The sequence below is a fragment of the Lagenorhynchus albirostris genome, chromosome 18 (genome assembly GCF_949774975.1).
Source record: "Lagenorhynchus albirostris chromosome 18, mLagAlb1.1, whole genome shotgun sequence".
In the NCBI taxonomy this organism is placed as follows: domain Eukaryota; kingdom Metazoa; phylum Chordata; class Mammalia; order Artiodactyla; family Delphinidae; genus Lagenorhynchus; species Lagenorhynchus albirostris.
This window is the reverse complement of record NC_083112.1, coordinates 14,382,288-14,404,049: the sequence shown is the minus strand read 5'-3', so window position 1 is coordinate 14,404,049 and position 21,762 is coordinate 14,382,288. Positions and strand designations below refer to the sequence as shown.

General features: G+C 40.5%; 2 protein-coding genes across 6 annotated transcripts in view; one reads left to right on the top strand and one right to left on the bottom strand.

The window, feature by feature from the left end:
* The window catches only part of COG6 (component of oligomeric golgi complex 6), a 78,424-nt gene extending 78,067 nt beyond the window's left edge, over window positions 1–357 (bottom strand). For all 4 annotated transcript variants that reach the window (XM_060128948.1, XM_060128951.1, XM_060128949.1 and 1 more), the window contains exon 1: window positions 166–357. In XM_060128948.1, the coding sequence (XP_059984931.1) occupies window positions 166–318 (153 nt within the window). In that variant the 5' untranslated portion in view covers window positions 319–357. The remainder of the gene's footprint in view (window positions 1–165) is intronic.
* A 592-nt stretch (window positions 358–949) lies between these two features.
* LHFPL6 (LHFPL tetraspan subfamily member 6) overlaps window positions 950–21,762 on the top strand; it is a 242,219-nt gene continuing 221,406 nt past the window's right edge. The window contains exons 1-2 of one of the 2 annotated variants that reach the window (XM_060128962.1): window positions 950–1,063; window positions 5,800–5,940. The gene's annotated coding sequence lies outside the window, so the exon portion shown is untranslated. Of the gene's footprint in view, window positions 1,064–5,591; window positions 5,941–21,762 lie in introns of those variants that run through there. The other variant, XM_060128963.1, reaches the window with a different exon arrangement.

Below are 21,762 nucleotides of genomic sequence, written 5' to 3'. Positions count from 1 at the left end.
CCTTTCTCACCTGCCCCACACGGCAGCGCAGCGGGTCCCGCGGGCCTGGGGTCCCCTCCGCGGCGGGGACAGGGACGAGCCCGAGGGCGCCGGACAGACACCGCCCCCAGCCCGGGTCCGACCCGCGGACGACGCAGCACCCTCGACCCCGCCAGTCCCGCTCACCTTGTCGTTGTCCAGCCGTGTGTCCAGGATCTTACGCAGTTTCCGCGATAGCGGGTTGTTAGTCTGCGCCGAGGGCCCGCCGGCCCCATTGTTGAGGCCGTTGGCAGCCCCGGTGGCGGGCACTGCTACTACTTCCCCGCTGCCCTCGGCCATAGCGCCGCACGTCCCGCCCCCCAACTCGGCCCCAGCTACCTTAGCCCTGAGTACTGACGCGCCAGCAGCCCCGTAGCGCGCCGGCAGCCCCGTAGCGCGCAGGCGCGTCTGCCGCGCAGGCGCGCATCTTCCGCGCATGCGCCCTCGGAAGGCTCTGCTTCGCCCACTCCTGTGCCGCCAGGCTGCTAGGAGTGGTAACAGCTGCTGGGAGGGTAGAGAAGTTGGGGGAGGCGGAGCAAGACCCGCCGGGTGAGAGGAGAGTAACGCGAGATTTTGCAGTGGACTGAAATTCAAATCAGGTTTGGAGTTTGGGAATTACGGTTTATGGGATTAAAGGCACTTCGGGGTCCTGAATCTGTGAAAGTCTGAGCTAGACTTAAGTAAAATACACTGAGGCCTGTGCCTGGGCAACTGTGTTCAGTAGAAGCTAACTCTAGTTAAATTCGCTTTAGAATACTTTGTAACTGTTTCCTGCTATGAAGGAGATTTAAATGCAGATGTGGAAAGAATTCCAAAATATAGTATGTGAAAAAGCAAGGCGAGTTACAGTGTGTATAGTGTGATCACTTGTGTGGTGTGTGGTGTGTGTGTGAAATAGAGGTACGTGTAACTTTAGGCTTTTTTTTTTCAGGATGACATTCCTTTGGAAGAGAGGCTTCCAATTTTCATTTTGTACCTTTCCAAACGGACTGAATTTTCTAATCTTCCCCGTGGGTTACTTAGTATGTCAACAGCGGTTATTAAGGTAAGGTAATTATGGCCTACTTTTCTGTGTTTATTTGTACTTCTCTGAATTTGCAATTGTAAAAAAAAAAGGAAACAAAATAATTTGAAAATTAGGATGATATAGTAGGATGAAGACAGGGAAATTATTGTAAAATTTAAATATATTTAAAGCAATTTGTATATTTTTTAATGTTCATCTATCATTCTTTTATAAGGCTAACTATAAATACTAAGTTAAGGGCTTGAAATCAATACTTTTCAATAGTTCAAATCAGTATTTTCCAACAGTTAAAATAAATATTCAGGTAAGCCTCATTAGAGACCTAGGTTTTATATATATATGTGTATATGTAATATTTATATATAACAATTTTTATTGAAGATAAAGGTTTTCTTTTATTGAAAATGTAAAAGATATTTATGTATATTGAACTTCCTTAATATAGTAGACACTGAAAATATTAGAGACAGGCTCCGACCTAAATATTTTAATTTAATGGGAGAGCAAATACATGCATGTAAAAGAGTAAAGCATTTTTATATAACAAAGCATTTTTTTTAATAAATTTATTTATTTGTTTGTTTTTGGCTGCGTTGGGTCTTCGTTTCTTCACGTGGCTTTCTCTAGTTGTGGCAAGTGGGGGCTACTCTTCGTTGCGGTGCGTGGGCTTCTCATTGTAGTGGCTTCTCTTTGCTGCGGAGCATGGGCTCTAGGTGCGTGGGCTTCAGTAGTTGTAGCACATGGGCTCAGTAGTTGTGGCTCGAAGGCTCTAGAGCGCAGGCTCAGTAGTTGCGGCGCACAGGCTTAGTTGCTCCGCGGCATGTGGGAAAGCATTTTTATATAACCACAGAAGAACCATGCTGAAGTGTAAAACATGGACATACTTACCTTCCAAGTATCAGTTGAAAGAAGGGCCACTTCAATTTCCCCCTCTTCCCCTTTGGTTAGTTATTAAAGCTTTCCTGCTCTTTGGCTTCTGAAATAAGTGGAAGTCACATCATTTTGGTCACTGTGACTTCATCAAAGTATAATATGGCATTTATTAAAGCCACGTCTGGTGAATCACAGAATAAAATAGAATGCTCAGTCCTCTACATTCTCCCCTGTATTAAAAACAATAGTTTCTATTATTTAGTGTCCAAATTTATTGAGAATCAGGCTCAATGCTGGATCCTTTTAATACACTATTGTTATCTGCATAACTACCCTGCAACATAGGGATCATTACCATTTTATCATGTCATTAGTATTCTGTTTATGATGAGTAATCCAAGGCTACAGAAGTCTTTCCGAGGGCATAAGTCTACCTCACATCTCATCGTTAGTTACCAGCTAAGTTGACAGTAATTTTCAAATTCTACTACTGCTTCCTCAGTTTTCATTTTGAGTTGTGTACACCTCTCACTTGGAATGTAGGCAAAAACTTTTGCAGCCAAACTTTCAAATGTATTCTGTGTCGGTGTTGCCTTGACACTGTTCTTACTACCTTTGCACTGACACCAGCACTATTTCTCGGAAACAGATTTGGTCCTGTCACTTTTTCGCTTTAAAAACCATAATGGCAGTTACTGAAGAAAATAACGTTTTAGTATGGTGTACACATACCTTCATAATCGGATCTCAGAGTATCACTGTAGTTCTATTTCTAGGTACTTGTTTGTGATTACAACACTCAAGCCACCTGTATTTTTGGGGCCACAAACACATCCCAAACTTTTAAGTCCCCATACATTGGCTCATACAACTCACTCTTCCAGGAATGTGTGCTCCTGTGAAACTGGTGAAATCCTATTTGTCCTTCTGGTTCCACTCAAATATCACTTCTTCTCTGTACCTTCACATAGCTCCCCATCTGGCCTTGGGCAGAATGAATTGATATGTCATGCAAATTCCATAGCACTTAATATAATACAACACCTCTAATAACTTGTGGCATACAATTATTTTTAAATTTACTTAAGTTTTGTGTTCCTCCACTAGACTCTAAGTACCTGGATGATGGGGACTTTGCCCTCCTGGTTTCCAGCACAATATCGTACACAATATATGTGCTGATTAAAGGCTTACTGAATGAAAAGTATTGAAATGAAGTGTTTGTGTTTTTTTAATTTTATTAATTTTGGCTGTGTTGGGTCTTCATTGCTGCGCACGGGCTTTTCTCTAGTTGTGGCGACTGTGGGCTACTCTTCGTTGTGATGTGTGGGCTTCTCGTTGTGGTGGCTTCTCTTGTTGCAGAGCACGGGCTCTAGAGCACAGGCTCAGTAGTTATGGCTCACGGGCTCTAGAGGACAGGCTCAGTAGTTGTGGCACACGGGTTTAGCTGCTCCGCAGCATGTGGGATCTTCCCGGACCAGGGATTGAACCTGTGTCCCCTGCATTGGCAGGCAGACTCCCAACCACTGCACCACCAGGGAAGTCCCGAAATAAAGTTTTACAGCTTTATAAGTTAGAGTTTTTTTCTTTTGAAGTGTAGTTGATTTACAATGTTGTGTTAGTTTCTGCTGTACAGCAAAGTGATTCAGTTATATATATGTATATATATAAATTATTTTTCAGATTTTTTTCTATTATAGGTTATCTCAAGGTATTGAATATAGTTCCCTGTGCTATACAGTAGGACCTTGTCGTTTATCTATTTTGCATATAGTAGTATCTGTTATCCCAAGCTCCTCATTTATTCCTCCCCTTCTTCCCCTTTGATAACCGTAAGTTTGTTTTCTATGTCTGTGAGTCCATTTCTGGTTTATAAATAAATCCATTTGTATCTTTTTTCAGATTCCACATATAAGTGACATTATATGATATTTGTCTTTCTCTGTCTGACTTACTTCACTTAGTATGATAATCTCTAGGTCCATCCATGTTGCTGCAAATGACATTATTTCATTCCTTTTTATGGCTGAGTTATATTCCATTGTATAAATCTTCTCTATCCATTCATCTGTTGATGGACACTTAGGTTGCTTCCATGTCTTGGCTATTGTAAATAGTGCTGCTATGAACATTGAGGTGCGTGCATCTTTTCAAATTAGAGTTTTCGTCTTTTCCAGATCTATGACCAGGAGTGAGATTGCTGTATCATACAAAAATGAACTCAAAATGACTGAAAGACTTAAATATAAGACATGAAACTATAAAACTTCTAGAAGAGAACATAGGCAAAAAATGCTCTGACATAATCATAACGTTTTCTTAGATCAGTCTCTCAAGACAAAAGAAATAAAAGCAAAAATAAACAAATGGGGCTTACTCGAACTTATAAGCTCTTGCACAGCAAAGGAAACCATGAACAAAACGAAAAGGCAACCTACGGAATGGGAGAAAATATTTGCAAATGATGCAACCTACAAGGGCTTAATATCCAAAATATACAAACAGCTCATACAGCTAAATATCAAAACAAACAAACAAACAATCAAAATATGGGCAGAAGACCTAAACAGACATTTCTCCAAAGACATACAGGTGGCCAACAGGCACATGAAAAGATGCTCAACGTCCCTAATTATTAGAGAAATGCAAATCAAAACCACAATGAGGTTTCACCTCACACTGGTCAGGATGGCCATCATCAAAAAGCCTACAAACAGTAAATGCTGGAGAGGGTGTGGAGAAAAGGGAACCTTCCTGCACTGTTGGTGGGATGTAAACTGGTGCAGCCACTATGGAGAAGAGTATGGAGTTTCCTTAAAAAACTTAAAAATGGAATTAGAGTTCTTCATTGCAATGAATAGGAACTGACTGGGGCTGACTTCAATAGAAATTTATTTGACAAGAGGATTTGGGGTAAGTCTCAAAATTAATAGCAAGGATGAAGGACCACACTTGGAAGAGAACATGGGGAAACAAAAGGAAGCTGGGGACACATTGCCGTCATCAAAATCACTCCAGAGAACAGCTCATCGTGGACCCCAATGTCATTACTGCTGAAGCCTGGACCGAAAGGTCACTTCACCCACTGACCCTGAACTTTAGGATGCCTCCACCGCACAACTGCCGGCGCTGTCTCTGGAGACTGTTGTTTAAAATTATACCACCTCCTGAGGAGTTGTCCCCATCTATGCTTTTTGTGTCAGTTTCTCTTGATTCCCTGCAGTGCCAATTTCTTTGTGGCCTCAGGTTTTGTTTCTACATTTGTGTGTCTGCTTAGTTGAACCTAAAGCACATGTCCATGCTCTGTTTTCTACAAAGGCTGAGAAATCGAGTATGAAATTTTTACCTTTCATTGTTAGTTATGTCAATTTCTCCATGAAAGTCCTAGTAACATGTACTGTCTCTCCTGTGTATTTCTCTCAGGGACTTTGAAGCATCGGTCCCACATTTCCTATCTCTTTTTAATCACGACTCCCTGCGCCTTTTCTTTGCATCTTCTGTTACCTGCTTTACTGCCTAGTCCTTGATTTTTAGGCATTGAGGCTTCTCACATGGAAATAGTTCCTGATTTCTCTCTTTTCTCTGAAACCTCATGAATTTTGAAAGCTGCTTCAGATTTTTCGTTTTCTTTTTTTGATTCAGGCGTATTTTCTGCCGCAGTTCTCATCCTTCAGTTTGTCCTTAAAATTCTCCAATTTTAAAGTTTCATAACTGAAACCTTAGCAGTCATGAATGTAATGATTTCATACCTCTTTAGCAATAAAATGATTTCAAACCTGCACATGAAATCTGCAGAATGAATAACTGCGGCTGGTCTGACTGGAGCCTGGGTAAGGGCCGGCTTTCTTTGCTAAGTACACCTTTTTTTCTCATCTGTGCAGCCTCCCCTTGGCTGCCTGTACCAGTTGGAGTTTGGGGTTGCAAAGTAACAGACAGTGTAATTTACTGGAAGGATGTGAAGGCAGCTCAAAGAACTGAAGGCTGAAGGTCCAGCTGGGAACCAGCAGCAACTCAGGAGCTCAGTAAGTAGAACCACTTGGTTTTTAGGGCACTGCTGCTAATTCTTTTTTCTGCTTTTGCTCAACATTCGAAGTCCTAAAGCGAGTAAACTTTGACCACACGCCCATCCATTGGTCAGGACACCATGTTTTATGGTTCCAACCTGTTCCCAAACCAAACTTGAGTGCGCTCAGGCAAAGCGCAGCAAAGCCAATCTACCAACACCAGGTTGTAGTGAAGAAAAGTGCAGCATTTCTTGCAAAGTGCCAAGCGTGGGACAAAGCAAGGGAAACGTGAAGCTCATGCTCAAAAGACCAGAACTCCCCAGTGGCTTTCAGGGCAGGGTTTTTAAAGACTGTGAGGGAGAGAGTCCCAGGATGTCTGATGGGCTTGTGCAGAATTCTCTGATTGGTTGATGGTAAGGTAACAGGGTGATGTTTCAGGAATCTCCGTCGTCAACCTTCTGGTTCCAACCAGTTTGGGCTCTACGTGCTGGTGGTCAGCATGCAGTTAACTTCTTCCATCTGGTTGGGGTTTTAGTATCTATCAAACGACTCAAGGATATGACTAAGGATTTTATCTATAGCCATTGAGGAAGAATTAAAGGTTCTTGATTTTGTTTTATGAGAGAACTACTATGATATTGTCTTGTTTGACTGTTTTCCTTTGTTTCTGCATTTTTTTCACTTCTCTGATTAAATTTACTCTTTGGAACTCTGGAAAGGCCTAGGAGGCTAAAGCTTTTTACAAACAAGAGGCAGGGGACATGAGGATGTCTGTGCCTGGGAAGGCCCTACAGGGTCCTGCTTGGTTTCAAACCCAACAGCACACAGTACTGGAGAGGTAATTCTGGTCAACATAATAACTATAAATTTGTGGTCTGTGAGACAGATTAGGAAATAATCTATATTTAAAAGGTGCAAAATCCAACTAGATAAAGAGTTTAGTTACAGCCCCAGCACTGGGGGTAGATGGGACTGTCATGCAGATTTTAATTAGCTTCCAGCAAACAGAGATTAGTTGCAACTCAGTGGGGTGGGAGATAGTGTGAGTATGAGATGTTGTGCGCCCAAATTAGACGATTATATTTATGACAGGGGTTATAGTAAGAGTTGTGTCAGAAGTTAGTGTAAAAATAAAATGGCTAAGAAGTAGCCAGATGAAACCATCTCTAGATAAACAGGATTGGCATATTAACAGGCAGCTCAGGTAGATTATTCTGGAAATTGCCACTAGGTTCCAGGTCTCTGTCCAGAATCTCTAACCACAGCCTGAAATTTTTTGAGTAAAGAGATGATAAAATGACTTAGCAACTCCAAGAATATGTAAAAATAAGCATGGAGAAAATAATGATAAAATCCTTGGAATCAATATTTTTGTACCAGTTTGGAATGTTAAGGGCAAATCTAGGTGACCACAACTGCAGAAAATAAATGAAAAAGAAAATGGGAAATTTGAGCAGTGTATATAATCATCTGAAAAATATAAGTTGTCTTGTTTTTAAATCTGACATATTAAACTTGTAATTTCAACTTGAAAATTTTTTGTGTGTGATTTTAATTTTAAAAGGTATAATAGTATTTGATAAGTTTTAACAGCGTTTATAAGTTTAAATAAATCTGAATCATCAAATCTTTATTATTAGGTTTTCAAGTATCATTTAAGTACTTAAGAATATTTTGTGTGTTAGGTTTGTAATTCCACCTGCTTATCTGTTTGAAGTACTTTAGAAAACCAGATATATGAAATATTTAAGTTGAAAAGTTTTAGATAATTAAGTCAATCACAAAAAAATTCTTAAATATTTAGGAGAACATAACTTGCATGACTTTAATATGAAATATTTAAAATAATACATGAATTAAATTTATGAGTTGTACTTAAATGCTTGGGGAAGTTTAATATCTTAAATTTAGAAACAAGTTGAGTATTAATTAACAATCACTAGGTTTGTAAGTAGATTTACTTAATATTTAAGTTGTATCTTCAACTTACAATCAAAATTGTAAGGTATGAACTATTAGTGAAAATGAATGCAGATGTAAGAATTCGTTTCTACACACAAAAGCTATCTTTATACATTTTTAAAAAACCCCAAAAACCTTAATTATCAAGTGATACTTCTCCAGAAAGCTACTGATATGTTGAAACCACTGGTAAAATGATTGGTACCCTGGTTCCAGAGTCAGAAAGCCTGGTTTGAATCTCAACTCTGCCACTATATGCCCCCGGGCAAGTCATATTTTGCCTCCAATTCTCAATCTCCTCCTGTACAAAATGCTATAACACTACCTGGGTTATTGAGTAATGAGGACTAGATGAAGTAAGATGGGTGTAAGAGGTATTATATAATCGAGAAAGTAACACGTAGTTGCCACATTTATCTGAGCTATTTCACACACTCTCAGTGGAACTATGCAATAATCCATTCCTGCCCAAGTTTCATACAACAGTCCCACATTATCAGATAAATAAAGCATATATATTTTTTCACACACTTCCTATCTCCTTTCAGCCTCAAGTTTCATCTGGCACTCACGTGTACGCATACATGTAAATACATAGTTTAATACTAAGGTGTAAACATCCGTGCACTTTCCAGAGTTTCCTCTGGCCATTCCCTCTTTCCTTATACGTATGCATGTATTCTCCAATAACAAGCCTCATTGTGTCTACTTGTTCATTCTTGTGGTCCGAATCTACAGGGTTGCCAGCTGGCCTCTCTTATTTAACACATACTACACGTAATCACCAGATAGTAATGTCTCCAGTTTAAATAGCCACAGGTACTATTTTCATTGTCCAATTTCTGTGCTGCAGCTTTAACATAGAAACCATCTATTTCCCCTTCTTTTGATTTGGTCTCCACCTGTCACTGTTCTGCATAGGTCTGACAGCTTTTGGCTTTTAATTGATTGTTACTGATTTTGTTTTCAGAATAGATGAGTCCATGGCCTCTTATCAGAATTAAGCAGTCCACCAGTCACAGGGAACCTGATGTCTGTTGAACTCTTTTTCTGCTTGAGTTTCCCACCTACGCTGCGCTGTGCTTTGGCCATCACATCCATCCCTTTGCCTGGAACGCATTTCCTTTCTTCCTCCCTTGACTATCACTTACTCATTCTTTTAGAGTCTCAGGAGCCTCCTCTTCCAAAAATGTACCGAGTCAGGCCAGCTGTCCCTTCCATGTGCTCTTGAATCACCCTCCAGGTGGTTCTCTCACTGCACTTTCACACTCTGTGTCATTATCGACACATTTTTATGATATTATTCGCACTAATCTGTGAGCTCCCTGAGTCCAGAAACCATCTCATTCATCTTTGAATACTTGGCACTTCATGCAGTTTCTGTAATGTTGTTGGAATTTGATAAGTATTTGTTGAATAAATGAAAAATTAATATGAATAAATGAATAGACTGATGTATTTGAATAAACGATGACCCAAATTGTAGAAAATATATTCTGTTCTAAACCAAGCTGAAAACACAGCATTTCTGTTAATATTAATGTCCTCACCCTTCATTCAGTTACCCAGAGGAGAAACTCAGGGTTATCTCTGCTTCATCTCCACTACGCCCCTCACTTTCCCTGGTAATGAATCGTGTATTGAAATCCTTCACAGAACTCTCGTATCTATGCCTCTAGCTCCCCCTTCCTAGTCCCATCGGTACCTCCCTATTCAAGACCAGAATTTTCTCAACAATTTATTAACCACTTCCCTTCTTTCTGTTTCACAGTTCATTATAAAATAGTCTTTTATAGTCTGTGAAATAGTCTCATAGTACATTGGTACCAGATTTTTTTCTTAAATACAGTTCCTGATATGTCTTGATGTGTTGATATATCACTTCCTGGATCAAAACCTTCAATGCATCCCTATTCCAAATGTAAAGCAGCGATCCCCAAACTTTTCAAAAGTATCACCGCCCTTCAGCTAAAACATGTTGAGAGTGTGCAGTGTACAGATACATACATATTTATAACTATATATTTAAGTTATGACTGTAATAACATGCTAGAGACATAAACGGGCATACGCTGCATTATTTAACAGGCACAAAAACATAAAAGGTTGAGATAAAGAGAAAATATATTTTGAATAATTTTTATTTTATTAAGGTTCAAAGAACTTTTTAAATCTAAATTTTTATTATTCATATACATGTTACTTGCATATGCATACAATTTATAGATATGTCTGCTTAATTATTTTACTTTAAAAGATTTTATATGTATTTATTCATATTTATGGTATGTATATATATATATGCTTCATTATTTTTTAAAACTTTGGTTAATACTTTGTGATACAGCAACTGAAGTGGCTGCTCTCATTCCAAGTTCAGTTTATTTTAATACCTCATTCAAGGGCTGTCATGGAAAAAAAACTCAGGATTTCGCAAAGGCACAATACTATTATACCGTTGATAAGAAGGTTCCTCATAAATAACATGGGGTCTATACCTATATTTCAAATGTCACTTTTTCTAATACTATTTCTTATCACCTCTCATTAGATTATCCTTGGTTTTGTCTTGTAATGTAGGTCATGAACATCTTATACTTGGAGGATAAGGAATGTCCGCTCTGCCACATTTTAATTTATTTGTGATTGTATTATTAGTACTATCTTCAATCTGTGGGTTCGCTGAAGGCATCTTTTTAGGCTATTTGCCATTTTGGAGGATGTTTAGTTAAAATTAAATGACATAATCTATAATCCACCAAACTGGACCCTCACGTCTGCAAACCCATTGCAAGGTAGCCTGTTGCAGTGAGCAACACACTGAAAACTAGCAAAAAACGATGACTCCCTCCCAATCCTGGCATTATGGAGCACCCACCCTTCCCTCAGGATGCCTCCCCGACTGTACATGACATGAGATCTATGACCTTGAAATATGGAGGGTGAGGGAACTAGAGTCAACCCATAGAGTGCATTTCAGTAATGCATCATTTCTTTCATTTCTAACATTAAAAATTAAAACTAAATAAAAGTTTTGACATCATCTTGCACCCCATTGCGCTCTCCACTCTCTGACATCCATCCTGGGGTTATGTCCCTTGTTGGAGCACACCAGTGTAGAGAATCAAGTCCATAGTGCTGTCTCTGGCTTCCAGCTGCTTTGTAATTTGACCCCAACCCATCTGAGAAATATATCCTTATATTTTACTCTCATTGCTTCCCTATACCTATCTTATGCTGCACTGCGAGCATTTAATCCCCTTCTTCTAAGCATGCCCAGTGCCTTTCATCCCCACCTGCACATGCCCACTCTTCTGCCTTATATGCTCTCCCCACTTTACTTCTGTATCCCCACCTACCATTTTTCTCCTTCATGAAACCTTCCATTTGGGTATCATCCCTTTTACCTCATCTGAACGAAGGTTCATAGAAGTTAAAGGTTCTCTTTGGTGCTTAAATTAGAAAGAATTATGTGCATGTATTATCTGTTCTATGGTCAGGTTAAACACCTTTAAGAAGAGGTGCTGGGTCTCATTAATTTTTCTATTCCTAAATTATCTTGCAAATGTCTTGGCACATAATAGGCATTCATTCGGAGGCAGTGTGATACTGTAAAACGATATGGGCTTTGGAATCAAAGAGACTCTGACTCATGGGAGAAGGATTAGCATTTTGGTGAAAATTTTAGAAAGGAAGAACCCTCTATCATTTCAAAATAACCGACAAGGGAATGGTCACACATTTACTCTCAGTAGACGCCAGCCGACAATCCCTTGAGAGGTGCAGAAGAGACTTCTCCACTTGGTGTGACATCAAATTGAAGTTCCTTTCAATGGCATGCGTCTATGATTTGGAGCAGAAAGAAAACACCAAATCTCTAAAGGCCACTCCCAAGGAAGATGCTGTTATATTTTAAAGTCATCTGCCATATCTCGATTGTATTAACCATTTCTGGTCTTATTTATTGACTAACACATGTATAAGATACCATTTTAAGAACAGGAAGTGATTTCAGGTTTTGATAGGTTTGCTTATCCTTTTACAAGTTAACTAGCTCAGTAATTGATTATGTCCCAGCTTATTCTGGAGGACTGGCTGTCCTGCTGCTAACAAGAATTATTCAGTCTGTTAATTCAGTCTGATATCATCCAGCCATGTTCCATAGGCACAGATAATGAAGGCAATTTACGTAATGGAAGTTACATAATTTATTGCAGGGCTAGTTTTTCTATCTTCCACACCCAGTTTTGACCATTCAGCAATCAGAAGAAATAGTTGCAAGTATTGTTGATGACCAGAAGAACTGTTACTCTCCTCCCAGCACAAAAGTATAAAGTACACACACACACATGCACACCCGTGCATTCACACGCATACTTCCATGGTGCTTGAAATAGCATTAGAGTTTCTTCTGGGAGATAACGTGGCAGTGCCCTTTTTCATTGAAACTGATGCTCCTGGAAGGTACCCCGTACCTATTTGTGGTGTTCTTATTTTCCAGTTTGGGAAACAGAAAGATGTGTTACTGGATTAAGGATAGTGCGAGTGAAAAATGACATGGGACCTTGAAGTAGCTTAAAAATAGGGAAACATCCATGTGTGGAGCAAGCGGAGGAAAGGTCCCAGTAATCCAGTCATTCCTCATGACTGCCCCGATGCAGCGCCGCCCTCGGCTCCTAATACGCCCCAGGCCTGGAAGTGCACAGCCTGTCAGCAATCAGAACTGACTTTTTCTTTTTTCTGGCCACACCGTGTGGCACGTGGGATCTTAGTTCCCCAACCAGGGATCCAGCCCGAGCCCCCTGCACTGGAAGTGCGGAGTCTTAACCACTAGACCGCCAGGAAAGTCCAGAACTGACCTTTTAGAATGTTTTAAATTCTACCACCTTTGGATATCTGAGGATGCCCACTGGGTGTTTATATGGAGGGAAGTTTTAGTGTCTGTATGTGAATCAAATCGAAGAGTGCAAATTCTCCACTTTATGTAACCAGTCCCTTTATACTGTGCTTACCTACCATGTTCACGCAATCCTCTCCCCTATTTAACTTTCCCCAGTACAGTGGAAAGGAAAATTAACTCACCTGGAATTCAGAAAATTATAATGAAGCTTTTAAAAAGTGTTGACTATTTTTTAATAAATTTATTTGTATTATTTATTTTCTTTTGGCTGTTTCAGGTCTTCGTTGCTGCGTGCGGGCTTTGTCTAGTTGCGGGAGCGAGCGGGGGCTACTCTTCGTTGCAGTGCACGGGCTTCTCATTGCAGTGGCTTCTCTTGTTTCGGAGCACGGGCTCTAGGCGCGCGAGCTTCAGTAGTTGTGGCGCACAGGCTCAGTAGTTGTGCACACAGGCTTAGTTGCTCCTCGGCATGTGGCATCTTCCCGGACCAGGGATCAAACCTGCGTCCCCTGCATTGGCTGGCGGATTCTTAACCACTGCGCCACCAGGGAAGTCCGTAAAAAGTGTTGACTTTTTATCCTCGTCACAGACCCACTGAGTCTCTTAAGATTGAGGAAGAGGAAGATTTATATTAAAAAGGAAAGAAAGGGGCTTCCCTGGTGGTGCAGTGGTTGAGAGTCCGCCTGCCGATGCAGGGGACACGGGTTCGTGCCCCAGTCTGGGAAGATCCCACATGCCGCGGAGCGGCTGGGCCCGTGAGCCATGGCCAATGAGCCTGCATGTCCGGAGCCTGTGCTCCACGATGGGAGAGGCCACAGCGGTGAGAGGCCCATGTACCGCAAAAAATAAAATAAAATAAAAAGGAAAGAAAGAAACGAGGAAGGAAGGGTGGGAGGGAAGAAAGGAAAGGAAAGGTTTTAAAAGGAAGAAAGAAAATGCTCCCTGCATATTTTCTTTTACTACTAAACAATTTTGGGAGTCTCTAATCCAGTGGTTATTCAAAGTGATTCCTCAATGCTGAACTTCATCATCACCTGGAAACTTGTTAGAAATATAGATTCTCAGGCCCTGCCATAGGCCCACTGAATTGGAAATTCTGAAGGTGAGGTCCAGCAAACTGTTTTAACAAGTCCTCCAGAAGCTTCTGATACGTGTTGACTTTTGTGTTCTGCTGCTCTGTGTTTTTCAGTAAAAGCACATCCATAGGTGATAGGCCCCAAGGAGAAGCTTCATTTCTACAATAATTTTGTTATTCTTTCTCTCTGGTTCTCACAAACCCAAGGAGGTTGTAATAAAATAAATGTATAAAAAATGGAATTTGTATTATGGTTACTGCATACATGCTTCACTAATCTCCTAGCTTATGGTACAATACATGTGTTATTTACCCATATACCTCACAGCAAAACTTAGTATAACGCCTCATACCGTCAATAAATATTTATTAATGAACAAATAAACTTTTCTCTTATAAAAAGCAAGTTTTCTGTTTGGAATTTACAAATGCATCCAGTTAGGATGGGGGATCTTTAATTACTGTTTGGTGGGCACATGTTCATCTGATGTTGCAAACATGATATATGTGTTTATAGCTAAGTGGAAGTTAATTACCACGATCAAGAAGAACAATTCAAAAAAGCATCCTACTAATTTTGGATCAACAGCATCCTCTTTTCATAGTAAGGAAAATCAGTCTTCGTTCAGTCCCAGGTCCTTAAAATATACTCAATAAATCAGATTGATGATGACAATATTGATACCAGGGTTATCACGCCTTTAGATACAAATCTCATTTGGGAAATTTTCTGTCATTCCTGGCAACCTAAAACAAATTGATGCTGGTCAGAAATTGGAAAATAATCAAACACAGACAGTTATGAGCAATTTCTCTCACGATTACAGACTTATGGCTCAGTTCATCAATATTTGAATTACATGTGTGTAGCGCAATGGTTGTTAAACCGTTTCTCTACAAACTACAAATTAATATTAATGAGAAATTCAATGGCACTCAGCAGCAGCATTCTGTCACTGTACTAGAGTAATCATTGATTTTTATTTTAAATATTAATGCAATGCAATTTTTGTCAGCTTGAAGCAGTAATCTCACAGAAACAGCAAGACCTAAGTCAGGTGAGACTCTATTACAGGAGGTTTGAAAGCAAAGCTGCCCACAGGGACTGGTTAGTAAAACTGGAATTGCTCTCCAGCAATTGGCATATGATTATGAACAACTGTCTCCTAATTAATAGCTGACCCCCGGGGTTATTTGCTTTGCAGTTTGGGGCCTATCTGTTTCAAGAGCTGCCTAGTGTCAGAGATGGAGTGGTTCATTCTGAACAAGAAATTCAATCGTGAGGCCAAGGAACGGAGCCACCAAAACCAGCTGGCGCTTCGTACCAGAGGAGAGAAGAGTAGAGAGAAAAGCTTGGGGAGGTGTGACAACAGGTGAACAGCAACCTTTGCGATGAACCAACATATTGGTGTGAGAGGCCTGATAAAATGTGGATGTGTGTTATTGAGCCAGCCCTATTCTTTACGTCTGAAGGAGCAAAAACAGTGTGCTCTAATAATCTCAGAGTAAACAGATTTTTCTTTAGGGGAGGTTCTTTAATCAAAACATGATTCCAAAGCCTAATTAGCAGAAATCACACCCAATCTCTCTTTGGGACCACAGACCAGAAAGCATACCAGATGAATGATGATATAAAAGGAGAAATCTGGGGCTTCCCTGGTGGCGCAGTGGTTAAGAATCGCCTGCCAATGCAGGGGACACGGGATCGAGCGTGGTCCGGGAAGATCCCACATGCCGTGCAGCAACTAAACCCGTGCGCCACAACTACTGAGCCTGCAAGCCACAACTACTGAAGCCCGCGCAGCTAGAGCCCGTGCTCCGCAACAAGAGAAGCCACCGCAGTGAGAAGCCCATGCACCGCAACGAAGAATAGCCCCCGCTCACCGCAACCAGAGAAAGCCCGCGCACAGCAACAAAGACCCAACACAGCCAAAAATAAATAAATTAAATAAATAAATTTATTTAACAAGTTTTTTTAATAAAAAAAAGGAGAAATTCTCTCTTACACAATTCCAGGCTATCCCTTGAAGTCCTATTTCTAAAGCTTATTTTCTACTTTTTAAGGTAAAGGATAGGCACTGTTATTAATTTTGTTACTAACACTAAAAAGCTTATAAATCACCTGCCTCTGATAGGAAATTGATATCAAAATAAAAATTACTGGTGAAGTATATGTCTACATACTTTGCCATGCTTGACACAAATTTACAATGATGGATTTTTAAATTGAAAATTTATTTTAAAGTCACCAATGTTCCTCATTCCCATGTAACTTTATAAAGCAACGTAAAATTTTTGTAAGCTCTTTTTTTTAAAGAAAACAATGAAAATGCCATAACGTGCCACTGCATTTGTTTTAATTCCACATGTTAATTAACCTTGTTTTCTGAAGCAATAGATGTCAATTTACAGGGTGACTTACTTAAAAAATAGAAAGCAAATTTAATTATTTGTTGAAATTATGGTATCCTGCAAGAGATAAGGGATAATTTAAATTAAGTATAACAAAAGAACATCTAGTTAACTCATAGGCAATGACATTAATGATTTAATAATGAGATTTTTTTCCCCACCAGAGATAGGAGATTAAAATGCAGATATTGGACAGAAAAATTAGTGCATGTTACTGAGCCTAATATTTCCATTTGCTTCCAGTTGGTGTAAACAATACACCCTGGTAAAGCCTTATGTTTAATTCAAAGAAGGTACTATTTGCCCAAGTAATCGAATTGTGATGAAAAGTAAAACTAGTCACACTTTTTTTACCTTTAAAATGCTGTGTTTATAATAACTGTGTATGTTTGTGTATTTTGAAGGGCCATACACCATATGGAGCTTTGATTATTACATATGTGAAATTACTACATTAAATGTATTTTGGGAGCAAGATAGAGTAGAAATATTAAACAAAAGAAGTTTGAGATTATTAATATGAACACATTTTATACATTTGTATATAAATTTTCATTTTGTACACATGAATGATTAAATACACAAATTATTCATTTATAAATGGTAATATAAGTAGGGGGGAAAATACCAGATTTTTCAAGAAGTAAGAGAGATCATGTGTGAGGGGGGGATGCATAGAAAAAAAAAAGGCATCACTAAAAACAGACAACAGTATATGTACTTATTTGTGTAAAATTACAGAAGTGTGGGTAGAAAAATAGACTAAAAGTTCTAACTATAGCTATTGACTTACAGAAAGTCCATGACAAATTGTCAAATAAAAATATTAGAGTTTAAAGTCTATAAAGTGTATTACATAATGGATAAAAACAAAAAAAGAGAAAGCAGAGATATTTGTGTATACATGAGTGTATTTGCTTGTTTAATTAGGAGACAATATAACAGGAGGCATGCTGGTCTATTAAAAATGGATACCCCAGGAGACTAGGAAGCTGGGAAAGTTATTAGCATTTCTTTTACACATCTTTATATTATTTCACTTATATAAGCATGCACTAGCATTCTTTTCACATTTAAATCTTTAGTTGAAGTAAAAACATAGGAAACGGCACATATCATGCATGTTCTGCTCAATGAATTATCACAAAGTGAACCCAAGCATGACGCCACCACACAGATAAAGAAAAAACAACTGCTAGCATCTCAGAAACCTCCCTCAAGCCCCTTCTAGACACTACTTCCAGGACCCCATCTCTTTTGACCTCTGTGTCCCATAGTTTTGTCCCTTTGTCAACTTTATACAGATGAAACAGAACGCTGTCTATTTTCTGTGTCTGAATGCAATCATTTAACCTTAGATTTGTAAGATTCATCCATATTCTTTTATGGAACACTAGTGCATTGCTTTTCCTTCAGTTCTGAATACACCATAATTTACTTATGTACTATTGATGGACACTTCAGTTCAGAACCTTGCAATAGTAGGAATAATAGGAATACTGCCACAAAATTTCCTGGGGCACACACTATTCCTTGGGTACGTATCAGGGTTCTGTCTGCAATGAGCAACGTTGAGGGATGAGGCAATGTTCTGGGCAAAGGTTAGGCTTGCTGTTTGCTGTAAAACAGCAGGTTCCCCAAGGTCGGTGTTTCTCCCTGTATCGCAGCCCACTGCACATGCAGGTGCCATGTGGGTCCTCTGTGTTGCCCCCATGGGACTTTGAGGGAACGGGGACAGATGCAAATGATGGTGTTCACACTGCTTCCTGTGCCGTGAGTAATAAAATACTTTGTCTCTGACCCAGGCCTCTTACGTCTTCTGCCAGCATCCCTGAAATGGTAACAGGCTAATTGATCAGCTTGTAATAAGGTAAAATCAAATCCCAACCTGACCCCCATCACATCAAATACTTTAGTGTCTATTTCCCACAAACATAACCACAATAAAGACATCAAAGTCAAGAAAATAACTTTGAAAATTGACTGGCTGTGTAGATTTCCTAGCTCTGTGTCTTCACCATCAGCACCACCGAGTCCTCTAAGGACACCCATCAGTACAGGGAGTAGAGGTGAGAGTTCTCAGGTGAGAATTTGGGAGACTGGCCCAGGGTGCTGGCGGTGAACAACCGTGACCTGGCTGGGCGCACCGCAGCTACAGCAGCCCCTACATCCTATGTCGAGGCCTTGGCCACGATGTGCCAAGGCAGCCCCTCTGGCTCCAGGTCCTCGAGCCTCCGGGACCCCCGGGGACCCCTGGGACCCAGCGGTGGCGTGGAGGGCGCCCTCTACAGGCTGGTGCGCAGCTGAGCCCTCCCCACCAGGGCGCCCGGGCTGCACGGACGGCCAGTACCTGCTGTCCTGGCCACTGCGTCCACTGTGAAGTCCCTGCTCGTCGCTTGTTCCACCCGCCCACTTCCCAACCCTCTACCTGTCCGGCCGCCTGGAGCCGCCGGATGCGGGGAGGAGGCACAGACACAGGAGGGAGGAGGGAAGGAAGGAAGGAAGCCCCGCAGGAGGCCCGCCAGCTCGGGAACAGTGGACCCAGGTGACCGCAGACCCTCCCACGGACGCTTTGGGCAGACCGTCATGAACTGTCCCGGATGCCACTGGCACCCCAATTGTTTACTCTCTTCCCAACCCTCTCCTCGCCCTTCGGGCACAAGCTGAATTGCAATAAATTATTTGATGGTCTTAAAAAGAAGTCCTCAGATCCCATGAATTTCACCAAAGACATAGTTCGGAATCACGTGATTGTCTTTATGTGTCACATCTCTTATCCTCCTTCAGCCTGGGACAGCTTCTCAACCCTTCTTAACCATTTATGCCTTTGACACTTTTGAAGATCATCGGCCAGTCATTTTACAGAATGCCCCTCGATTTCACTTTCTCTGATTTTCCTCATAACGAGATTCAGGATGCCTTATCGGTAGGAACATCACTGTAGTTGATGCTGTGTTGTAATTGCATCTTATCAGGTGGTACAGAATTTTAATTTGTCCAATTACTGGTGATATTCACTTTTATCGTTTGATTAAGGCGGTGCCTGCCAGAATTCTTCGCTGTAATATGATGCCTTTCTCCTTTCCATTAATAAGTGTTTCATGGAAAGTAATTTGAAACTATGTAAATATCCCATTTCTCATCAAACAAGTTTATTTATTTATTTTTATTTTTATTTATTTATTTATTTTTGGCTGCATTGGGTCTTCGTTGCTGCGTGCAGGCTTTCTCTATTTGCGGCGAGCGGGGGCTACTCTTCGTTGAGGTGTACGGGCTTCTCGTTGCAGTGGCTTCTGTTGTTGCGGAGCACGGGCTCTAGGCGCGTGGGCTTCAGTAGTTGTAGCACGCGGGCTCAGTAGTGGTGGCGCTTAGTTGCTCCGCGGCACGTAGTATCTTTCCGGACCAGGGCTCGAACCCATGTCCCCCACATTGGCAGGCGGATTCTTAACCACTGCACCATCAGGGAATTCCCTCAAACAAGTTTAAAACTTGCTTGTTTGTTTAGGACTCATAGTTTCTTATCTTATTCAATGAGTCATAATATTGCTATTGTTATTTATTTTTATTGTCTTAGACTTGACCTGAGGAAGGCTATCCAAACCGGCTTCTGTGGTATCTTAATACAATTCCATCACTGAGTATTTGCTTTCTTTCTGTCATAATAATATATTGCAGGCTTATCTCATACTTTTCCCTGCCTACACAGATGTCTACGTATCCATCTATGTATACCGAAAACCATGACCTCACTTCAATCCTTCTATTTCCAATCAACAACACAGGATTCATTTTCATTTTCTTCCTTTCTGTGATTGTAACTCCCTCCTCAAGCCGTAAGAAACTTAGTTTTCGTTAGCCCTAATATATTTACTCATTTGTTTAATCCCCTGTATGTAAACTAATAGAAATTAGGCAAAGGATTTGGACAGAAAATTCACAAAAGAGAATACTTAATTGTCAAGAAGCATAGGAAAAAGTGCTCAACATCACAGACATAGAGTCCAACTTAAAATGCATCCAATGAAAGAGGTAATGTTATTCCAACAGAATTTCAGCTGAGAGAACTTGGAAGAATGGGAAATGACCACAAAGAATGGGAAATGGAAGGGGCTGGACTTGCCTGAGAAGGCTTGAGCATAGCTGGGGCAGCCTTACCTCAGGGTAGTGAACGTTTTATGAAAAGAGAGAAGCCCCAAACTAGACATGGAGAATTGGGAAGGTTAGAAAGTATAGTCTGTGTCATTGTTTTGCCCATAGTTAACCTTGTGAGTCGACATGACAATGTCATATCTTTGCCTGGGAATTTGTCCTCCGTTCTCCCACCTCCTGTTACCTAGCTGCTTCTCTGCTGGACCTTTAAGTGCTTGACAGCATCTCTGATTTCTTCTATATGGTAGACTTAAGGAATAATCAAGGCAACATTTGAGTCTTCCAAAGGATCTTCCGTAATTCTCAGAGCATCTCTAGTTATTCAAGCATTCACTTTCGTATTTGCCACAATTCAGATCACTCTCTCTTTTTTAAAAAAGTTATTTATTTATATATTTATTTATGGCTGCGTTGGATCTTCGTTGTGTGTGCGGGCTTTCTCTAGTTGCGGCGAGCGGGAGCTACCCTTTGTTGTGGTGCGCGGGCTTCTCATTGCAGTGGCTTCTCTTGTTGCAGAGCACGGGCTCTAGGCGTGCAGGCTTCAGTAGTTGTGGTACGCGAGCTCAGTAGTTGTTGCACACGGGCTTAGTTTCTCCGGGGCAGGTGGGATCTTCCCGGACCAAGGATCGAACTGTGTCCCCTGCATTGGCAAGCGGATTCTTAACCACTGCGCCAGCAGGGAAGTCCCCAGATCGCTCTCTTGTTCCCCTACAAATCCTGAGGTCAAATGTCAGTTACCATGCATCATCAAGTACCATTTTTCTTATAGTAGAAAAATATCCATTTTTGTTGGTTTTTTAAAAGTGGGAAAATAGAGACACAGAGGCCAATTGACTCTTCTTATGCTTGGATCTACTTTACCCATTTATACTCCCTCCCTGGTTCCTGTAGACATTTGAGTTTGAGACTTTTAACTTAAGGAATTTAACATGCCCATCCACAATGAGCCATTTGGCTAGAAAAAAAAATGATTAAATTAATAAAATTTGAGGATTAAATTTGGATAGAAAAAGTGGCTTAAGAAAAGGAGAAATGGGAGAGTCATTTTATATGTAGCACAAATATGAATGTATATTTCTAATATTTATCCCAAACAAAGAAACAAGCAAAAGAAGCAGTGAAAAGTGCTACAGAAGTACAGACTTTGGAGACGTGTGCACCGTGAATGCAGTGGGGAGCCCGTAGGACAGACTCGCAAAGTACTTCCTGAGCCAATCCCTAAAGGATGAGAGGGATTTTTCTTGGCGGAGGGAACTTTATTACTTCATGATGAAGTCTGGGAGTAAATATTGGAACTTTGACGTATTCTTTCCCATTTCAGTTTTTTTTCTTATAGCATTCATTG